The following is a 9,207-nucleotide window of genomic DNA, read 5'->3' as shown; positions in this document are numbered from 1 at the left end:
CCGGCAGACTCGGTGGGCGACATCGGCAGAATTGGTGGACGACAGCGGCGCAAAGGTTGCAGCGGGCTGGGAGTCCGAGAACGGAGGAGGATTCTGAAGTCAACGGCGGCCCTATGGGCGGCGAAGGCTTAGGAATCCAGCGAAGCAAGCACAGTTGCTTTCAACTAGTGTCTGGTCGGCTAGTTCTGACCGGAGAACGATGGATGAGGGTGGGCTTCCCGGCGGCCGTGGCATCGGTTCACTTGAAGCGGATGAAGATGACATCTATGGAGATTCGCAGCGACAACGCACTAGGGGCGGTGGCGTCTAGATGATTTCCACTTGTTGTTTTAGGCCATTTCAGTTGAGGATGTTAGGATGTAGGGATGTACCGAGGTTGTAGGGTTTTTTTTTTTTGGTTTGTTATCTCCTCTTTGTTGAGGTGTGAGTCTAAGTACTCTTGTATCCTTTTGGCTGTGTATATCCCTTGTGGATATAGAGGCCGGATTAATGAAAATCCATTATCTAAAAAAAACAATCAAGAGGAACTAAAAGCTAAGCTTCAATCCTTCTTCTAAAGTTCCACCCAAAAGTAGAGAAGAGATCCATCATACGCTTCTCTAAAAGCTTGCACTTCGCGATTACTTCAATGCCTTCGTCTTCCTTAAGAAGCAAAGACCAAAGCCAACTGAGTTGCTTTGAAAATTACCTGCAAGAAAGATACGTGGTTGTAGCCATTAAAAACTAAGTCATTTCTACTGAGCCACAAAGCCCAACAAATCGCCGCTATGCCCACCCAAGTTTGTCTTTTAAGTTTAGGTTCAAAACCTCTTAACCAATTTCCAAACAAGTGTGAACTATTACGGGGTTGCTTGACTCCAAAAGTAATTAAGATAGATCGCATTCCAAATATATCTAGCCATTATGCAATAAAAGAAGAGACGTTGAATTAACTATTAGATTGATTATAGTTGATTCGAAGCCAGTAGTTAACTATACAACTATTAGATTAATTATAGTTGATTCGAAGCCAGTAGTTAACTATACTATTACACTTGTCTTAACGATGAAGGTTATATTCTAGATGTCCTCTGTTGTATATATGTCCATGAAAAACCTTGTGTGTTCGACAATTCTGTTGCAAATCAGGGAGCCATGAGCCCATGACCCAGGAACAAATGCTCTGTTTGAGATCTGCACAACTCACCTTGAAATTGCACAAAGATTTCGTTTTCTTTTTTCTGTTCAGAGTGCATCCCGCTGTTCTGAAAAGAGGCTGAAGCCGATGTTGTTAGCATTTCTGTTTTCCCCTGCAGGTGATATTAATTTCATGGTATATTTGATCATCGATCGATACATTGTCTATAGATTTGTGTCCACCATGGCCACCTCCTTGGGCCTGAGCACCTCGCCGCCGCTGCCGCTGCCGCCGACGTCGACGACGCGGGACACCTCGGCGTTGTAGACGTAGAGGCGGCAGACGAGGAAGAAGAAGACGAGGTTGACGCAGTTGAGGACGGCGAAGAAGGCGTAGTAGTGGTCGAGCCGCGACGCGTTGAGGTTGTTCTGGATCCACCCGCCGCCGCCGCCATGGCGGCGCGTGACGTGCGCCACCGTCGACAGCAGCAGGCTGCTGAGGAAGTTGCCGACGCCGAGGCTGGTCATGGCGTACGACGTGCCCAGGCTCTTCATCCCCTCGGGCGCCTGGTCGTAGAAGAACTCGATCTTGGCCACCTCCAGGAACGCGTCGGCGACGCCCATGAGCACGAACTGCGGGAGGAGCACGAAGATGGTGAGCGGGATGGTGGTGCCCTTGCTGTCCGCGATGCCGTGCTCCCGCGCCACGGCGAGCCTGTGCCGCTCCGTCACGGAGGCGATCCCCATGATGGCGATGTGGATGACGAGCCCCACGCCCATCCGCTGCAGCAGCGTGATGCCCCGCGGGTTCCCGGTCGCCCGCGCCATGAGCGGCATGAACACGCGGTCGTACAGCACGACGGACACCAACATCGAGATGGTCACGAACGCCTGCAGGCTAGCCGGCGGGATCTCGAAGCCCCCGCCGCCGACGCGGCGGTCCAGCGTCGTGCCCTGCTTCACGAACAGCGTGTTCACCTGCGCCATCATCGCCGCCGGCACGAACGTGACCGCCAGCACGGGCAGCATCTTGAGTATCTGCTTCGTCTCCTCCACCTGCGTCACCGTGCTCAGCGACCACCTCGACGTCGTGCTCGTCTTCACCGCCGCCTTGCTCAGGATCTTCAGGTACGGCGTGTACGGCAGCGGCGTGGTCTTCTTCTTGGCGTAGTACTCATCATCAAGCTCGTGGAGCTCCCTCGCGTCGTCGGGCAGCGCGACGGCGAGCTTGCGTACGGCGGCGACGATGACCCTGGCCATCCTGGCGAAGCTGCTGCCGGAGGTGGGCTTGTGGCGGTAGAACGGCGTGCCGGCGGTGAAGATGGCGATGGAGACGGCGAGGCCGAGGGTGGGGAGCGCGTAGCCGACGGTCCAGCCGACGTTGTCCTGGAGGTAGACGAGGACGGTGTTGGCGAAGAGGGTGCCGAAGAAGATGCTGAACATCCACCAGTTGAAGAAGGAGAGCTTATGGCGGCGCTCCCGCGGGTGGTGGTCGTCGAACTGGTCGGCGCCGATGGTGGAGATGTTGGGCTTGGTGCCGCCGGTGCCGACGGCGAGGATGTATAGCGCGAGGAAGAAGACGCCCAGCTGGAGGCTCGACGCCTTCTCCGAGCAGCCCGGGTCCGCCGTGCCGGCGCCGCACTTGGGCGGCTTCAGCGACGGCACCGACACCGCCAGCGTCAGCAGGCTCATCCCCTGCACGAGACGAGACGAGACGAGCGACGTTCAAAAATTCGGAATCTATCGATCAAATTTGGTAACAAAAATCTACAGATTTGGTTTGAATTAGTCGTGCTGGATTTGGGCTTGCAATTTGTTTTTTCACTGGACTTTGTGGGCTTCGAGCTAAAGCCCATCTTGATTTTTGTGGGCTAGAGCAGCTAGATGGTCGTACAGTCTTCAGACAGGGACTGCATTTTTCAACACGAGAGCAATCCAAGCAGCTGGTGGGTAACTAACTTTTGAAAATCTAAAAGTCCAATAGATTTTTTAAGTTCTGGTTTCTAATTTATTTTCTAGCTTTTGATTTCTACTCCCCGCGTCCTAAAAAATATAAGTAATTTTAGATCCTGTCACGGTATCCGAGATGCTATTTGACCAACAATATATATAGAAGTAAGATGTTTTAAATAAAAATAGTTACATATATTATAATAGTTTGTTTAATGGTAAGATCAATTTTACATGATTGATTTTTTATATTTTTTTTTGCTATTAATCATCATTTTTTTGCTATTAATAATCATCAAAGTTAGAAATGTATGACTTGCTATGATGCTAAAAATGTTTATATTTTAGCACAGAGGGAGTAGTTCATTTGATCTGTTCCAAGATTCTCGTGCTCTGCTATAGATGGAGGGAGATGGAGTAGGTGAGGGACTTACGATGAGGTAGATGAGGGAGGCGATCATGAAGGTGCGGTAGCGGCCAAGGTGGGCGTCGGCGATGTAGGCGCCGAGGATCGGGGTCATCCAGATGGTGCCAACCCAGTTGGTGACGTTATTCGCCGACGACACCGTCCCCTGGTGCAGCTTCGTCGTCAGGTACAGCACCAGGTTGGACGATATCCCGTAGTACGCCATTCTCTCGAACACCTCGTACACTGCATTTTTTTTTTCATTATCAGCACAACAATAATTCACTTTAAAACATGGTATACAGTAGTAACAGTACATTCTGTCTGGAACACATGAATTCTTAGGCTGTGTTTGGCAGTGGCCGTTGGGACTAATCCCTCGTGCACGTAGAACAGAATGACTTATTGGTGTATAATTAATTAAGTACTAGTTATTGTTTTAGAAAAATAGGTTAATATGATTTTTTAAAAGCAACTTTCTTATAGAAAACTTTTTTAAAAAACATACCGTTTAGCCGTTTGAAAAGCGTGCGTGGGAAAAAAGAGGAAGGTAAGTTGGGCTGTTGGGGGGGGGGGGGAAGGGGAAAAACACAACCTTAGTTAACTAATTAAGGACCAGATTTATGTATGGTTGGGAAAATATATGCATGGAGATCAACCAACCATTTTTTACCGAGGTACCATTCTCTCTCATGAGCCACAGGACTCATGGTCTCTGCATTTCTAACCAAACCATAACCACCACACAACCATGCAACAGAGCATCCTATGTTTTAACTCTTCTCTTTTATTTAGAAAAAAAACATTTTGCAGTTTGGACAAGTTGTTCATGCAAACCAGTTTCAATGAACATGTACTTCTTTTGTTATTTGTCAAATTAAAACAAGAATCCTCTATGACAGAGAAGATAGCACATTTACAACGAGCTAATAGGTGTTGTGATCATTGGAAGGTGACAGCCACTAACATAATCATTCTTTCTTGTCATGAACAAATAATGCGATGAGATACAGATTCCAACCGGGCTGGAACAACACGCCTCTTTCCAAGCAATCATATAGTAGGGATCAGCTGGGTCCCTACCCTAAACCGTTGATTAACACAAAGGTCAATTTCCAACTCCTATCTGTCGCTCCAAGCAGACAGGACAGGGCAGCCATCACCAAACAATTTCTTAGGCTTTTTCCCTGTCAGATTCAGTCTAAATTGCATCTCTGATGACGCAAACTGTTATTGGATCAACTGCTAGTAATTAACCGTAGGAATCCAAACTAACTCACTCCTGCCTTAAATTGTTTTTCAGCTGGGTCTGAATCGAACCAACACTTCAGACAAAACGGCAGTCCATGTTCAAGTTGGTTAACTACACCTTTTCCTAATCTATGAAAAGATCACTCCAAAGTTTGGGAGGATTAGAAGTAGTACTGTATTAAATTAGCACTGCATATTGCAACAGTGAAGTTTCTATCCAGCTTCTTCAGTTCATAGCCACCGCTGGTGTATCTATCAGAAATTCAGAAAATCATGCACGCCTGTTCCTAGTAGGATAAATTCAGTGGTCCTGAACATACTGAACTTTTTGACATTTTCCTACTGTGCTAGCTACACACTGCCCATACATATATCTTCAGTCTTCAGTGATTGGCACACCATGTACTTGTATTGTTATCTATCAGAAATTCAGAAGATGTAGGAGAAATCTTACGGCTCCTTCGATTTTACAAGATTTTCACAGGTAACAACAGTTCAGTTCCTTCAAAAATCCCGCGAAATTTCTCCAATCCGAATAGGCCCTTAAAAAAGAAAAGGAGGTAGGGAAAACCTTGTACTATAGTGTTTTTGATTTTGTCCTGCTTCTTGTCAGCGTTGACCACTTGAACCGTATGCTCTGACTGATTAGTCAGTACAGTACATGTATACACAATCACTGAAGAACCATTTCTACAGGAAAGTGGCGCAAGTACAGAAATACTGTAGCACATGTTACTATCCATGTGAGAGACTTTGAGCAGATACACTGTGATATGTTGACTCTGACTTCACAGAAAACGATGCGATCAAGCGACCAGTTAACAGCTAGTATTGCACATGGTGGTCTCTACCTTCTTGGAACAAAGATACACAAACCTTTTGCGTATTCGTGAAAAAAAGGTTATCAGGCATGACGAAGTACTCTACTCTTACGTCCTTGAGAGATACCGAGAGGTAGAGGTTATAATACCAAGGAGGATATTTTGTCCGAGACACGAGGTAGAGAGATTATAAAAATAGTAGTACCAAAGACTATGGCAGGAGTACAAAATGGCAGCTAATGAAAACCATGGCGATTGGCCGGACAAAATAACAAACAATCATCGATCCTATCAAAACAAATCTCCCAAATCCTGCACCCGCCACATGCGGTGAGGGGTGAGCAGATGAGGAAAATGTTCAAACGCTCGTGGCATATAAACAAATCAAACACAAGCCTCGATATGTTTAGTTTCTAACCAAGAATATCAATCAATTTGCAAGTAATTAAACCATATGCCAACCCATGAAAGAAAGGAGAAACCCTGCCATGAATTGTTCATGACAGATTAATCAAGCTGAAAGGATTAATTAGATCACTGCATGCATATATGCTGAATCCAACCGGATGCACGAGAGAGAGTTCATCGTCTTCAATCCTTACCGACGACGAAGCCGCATGCCTTCCAGCCACCGCGCTTGGACCGGAGCACCGGGTTGCCATGGAGGTCCACCGTGCCGTCCTGCGTGTAGTCGTCGTCGCCGCCGCCGGCAGCCTCCACCCTCTCCGCCGCCATGGACATGGCCTCGATCTCCGATCGAGCTAGCTGCAGTCGTCTATGGAGGAAGGTAAGGGAGGGAGAGAGAAGAGGTGAGGGTGATGATGAACAGTGAGCTGAGCACTGATACTGCTCTTCAGGATCGAGCTCCAGCTAGCTATTAGCTAAATCGAGTGTCCGTGTTTATATAAGCACACACCCCATGCTCCCCTGTCAGTGAATTTCGTCAACACACCGCACAAGTGGGAGATGGACTGCTCGGCGAGCCTTAAACGCTTGGACTCTAGCTTCTAAAAAAAAAATACTCCCTCCGTTTCAAAATATTTGACACCGTTGACTTTTTAGCACATGTTTGACCGTTCGTCTTATTAAAAAAATTTGTTAAATATGTAAAATTATATGTGTACATGAAAGTATATTTAACAATAAATCAAATAATATGAAAAGAATAAATAATTACTTAAATTTTTTGAATAAGACGAATGGTCAAACACATACTAAAAAGTCAACGGTGTCAAACATTTTGAAACGAAGGAAGTACTATTATTCTTTTGGAAAATAGTACAGTGATCAGCTCTACCAGTAGAGACCACCGAGCTACTTAGTAGAAAAATCATAAAGGACTAATATTCCATCTATTTTAGATTATAAGTCGTTTTTCACTGTGGTCAAAATCAAACTACTTCGAGTTTAACTGAGTTAGTAGATAAATATAATAATATTTACCATAACAATTAATTTTATTAAATTAATAATTGAATGTATTTTCATAATATATTTGTTTTGGGTTAAAAATATAAACTTAATCAAACTTGAAATAATTTAACTTTGATGAAAGTCGAAACGACTTATAATCTGAAACGGAAAAAGTAGCTTATTAATATTCAAGGGTGTTATTACCAATATCCGTAGTAGATATTGGTAATGGTATTGGTAGAACATAATTCGTGCTTTCTGGATATTTATTATTGTAGCTAAGGCAACAAACTTTGGGGAGGAATCAAAAACTAAGTTTGCACACGAGCGTGGGTGGCTGTGTCGTTAGGATTTGGACACAGCAAAAGGGCGCCGGCAGACACGCTCACATGCTGCCTGCAAAAAACCGTGCATTTTGAGCCACGTGACTGGATGTGGTTTTTGGTCATGCCATGGCACGCACGTCACGCCCGGATCAACCTCAACTTTGCACACACTTTGCCTTCCAAAGCTAAAAATAGAGAGGGAGAAGAGGAAAGCATCATCGCCCATGGCGCGGCCATGGAGTCGCGTCGACGGCGGTGGCCGGTGAGCTGAACGCTGGACCGTTCATATTCTTGATACCGGATCGAAATCCGTTCACGAGCGGTATCATCGGATTTCACGAAACCCGTCGAAAAAACCGATAAAATACAGAAAAATTCCGTTGGAGATTTAAAATCTAGTTTGATTTTTTTTTGAACTTAGCCTAAAAAACCCGAGTGATTCGTGTTTTTGACCTGGTCCGAAAAGTTTGGATTTCACGGAACCAAACCGGATTACACTGGAATTATGAATCCAATGCGTGAAAAGCTTGTGGAAAATTTACCATACGAGGAAAGGAAAGGGCATCAGGACGGTAGCTACAGACCTACAGTTTCAGATAGGCTGTGTGTGATGGTCGAACGGAAGCTTTATCAAGATTGAACCGTCTTTCGTCACCGAGAATCTTGGAAAGGTTTTTTATTTTAAGGGAAAACAAGAAGAATCTTGGAAAGTTTGAGGAGGCTTTGATCTGAAGAATGTGCGTGTCCGGTACTCCGGTGCGACAGCATAAACCCAATTGATGGAACACAGGAGCTCAGTTCAGCTCCGTACAAATTCAGGGCTTATTGGGTTTAAAGGAAAAATAAATAATTTGGATTCCTAAGAATTAATTTCTACAAATGTCATTAGATTTGTAGGGATGAGGTATAGAAAAATCAAAATAAAATTTCTTTCCCTCCAAGTTGTAAAAAGATAACGTAGGGGAATTTTCATCGACTCAAACCTTTTAGAAAAATTCATATGGATTGATATGTGCATATCTTCCTATTTCTCTATTTTTTCCATTCCTATGAGTTCAAATTCCTCTAAACCAAATAAGCCGTCAGAAAATTCTCCGGCTGCTCAACAATGGCCATGGCCTCAACTCTGGCTGTCCTGTCAGCGAGGAATGGAATTCTATAACCAATCCGAGTTGATGTCCTATCGTGTATCTTTTTTAAAATCTAATATAAATAGTTCTAAAAAGATTTAGAAAAAATAACGAGAAAAATAGAGTATAGTGACATCTATCAGTTAAAAAAAATCAAAATCAAATTCGACCAACACACTAAGAAAAAAGATACAAATTCGTGTGTAAATAATACACTATTTTTTTTGAGAAACACAGTACAAACGCAAGCGCTCACAACGTGCGCACACTCACCCCTATTAACACACACACGCACACCCTACCCCTATGAGCACCTCCGAAAGACTAGGCCGGCATATCTTGAGATTGACGAAGTCACCACAAGCGCCTCGCCGGCATATCTTGAGATTGACGAAGTCACCACAAGCGCCTCGCTGTCGACGGGTACATCGCCTACCACTGAAAGAATAATTAGCCGTAAATGTGAGCACCCGTGTGAAATATAGGATTTGAACCTAGGTGGGTTGGTTCCACCACAAGGAACCTAACCAGTTGAGCTATGCTCACTTCGTGTAAATAATAATACACTATTATTTATACACTGAATTTGTCTTCTTTTATATCTAAATGTGCGAGTTGATTTTGGACATAAGATTTTTCTAGGGTGGAATATATATGTTGTATGAGTGCTGTTAAACTTTTTGAGAAATTTTCGTAACTTTTTCGACATTTTTAAAATTAATGAGAACATCCCTCGAGCTCGCGGGATTAAAATAGTTTCCATTATCAGCGACCAAAACTTCATGTTCTTTTTA

General features: G+C 44.5%; 1 protein-coding gene across 2 annotated transcripts; it reads right to left on the bottom strand.

Annotated features, from left to right (window-relative positions):
* Nucleotides 1-503: 503 nt before the first annotated feature.
* LOC127753540 (protein NRT1/ PTR FAMILY 5.2-like) lies at nucleotides 504-6,486 on the bottom strand. 2 transcript variants are annotated; one of them, XR_008012595.1, is made up of 4 exons: nucleotides 6,147-6,486; nucleotides 3,501-3,718; nucleotides 1,187-2,811; nucleotides 504-688 (listed from the first exon to the last, which is right to left on the bottom strand). XR_008012595.1 is itself a non-coding variant. In XM_052279024.1 (3 exons), the coding sequence occupies exons 1-3, from the start codon at nucleotides 6,283-6,285 to the stop codon at nucleotides 1,342-1,344; spliced, it is 1,827 nt and encodes a 608-aa protein (XP_052134984.1). In that variant the 5' UTR covers nucleotides 6,286-6,486; the 3' UTR covers nucleotides 1,177-1,341. The 2 variants fall into 2 exon arrangements, 1 of the variants encoding a protein (XP_052134984.1); XM_052279024.1 differs by lacking the exon at nucleotides 504-688 and having other exon boundaries at nucleotides 1,177-2,811.
* Nucleotides 6,487-9,207: the final 2,721 nt, after the last annotated feature.

This window comes from Oryza glaberrima, chromosome 10 (genome assembly GCF_000147395.1).
Source record: "Oryza glaberrima chromosome 10, OglaRS2, whole genome shotgun sequence".
Classification (NCBI taxonomy): domain Eukaryota; kingdom Viridiplantae; phylum Streptophyta; class Magnoliopsida; order Poales; family Poaceae; genus Oryza; species Oryza glaberrima.
Note: the sequence above shows the minus strand (reverse complement) of the source record. Positions and strands in the feature narration are given on the sequence as shown.

Coding starts and splice junctions, on each gene's coding strand:
- LOC127753540 (XM_052279024.1), bottom strand. CDS start 6,285: ATGTCCATGGCGGCGGAGAGGGTGGAGGCTGCCGGCGGCGGCGACGAC. Junction 3,719..6,146: donor GGCATGCGGCTTCGTCGTCG/GTAAGGATTGAA, acceptor AAAAAAATGCAG/TGTACGAGGTGTTCGAGAGA. Junction 2,812..3,500: donor CCTCCCTCATCTACCTCATC/GTAAGTCCCTCA, acceptor CGTCTCGTGCAG/GGGATGAGCCTGCTGACGCT.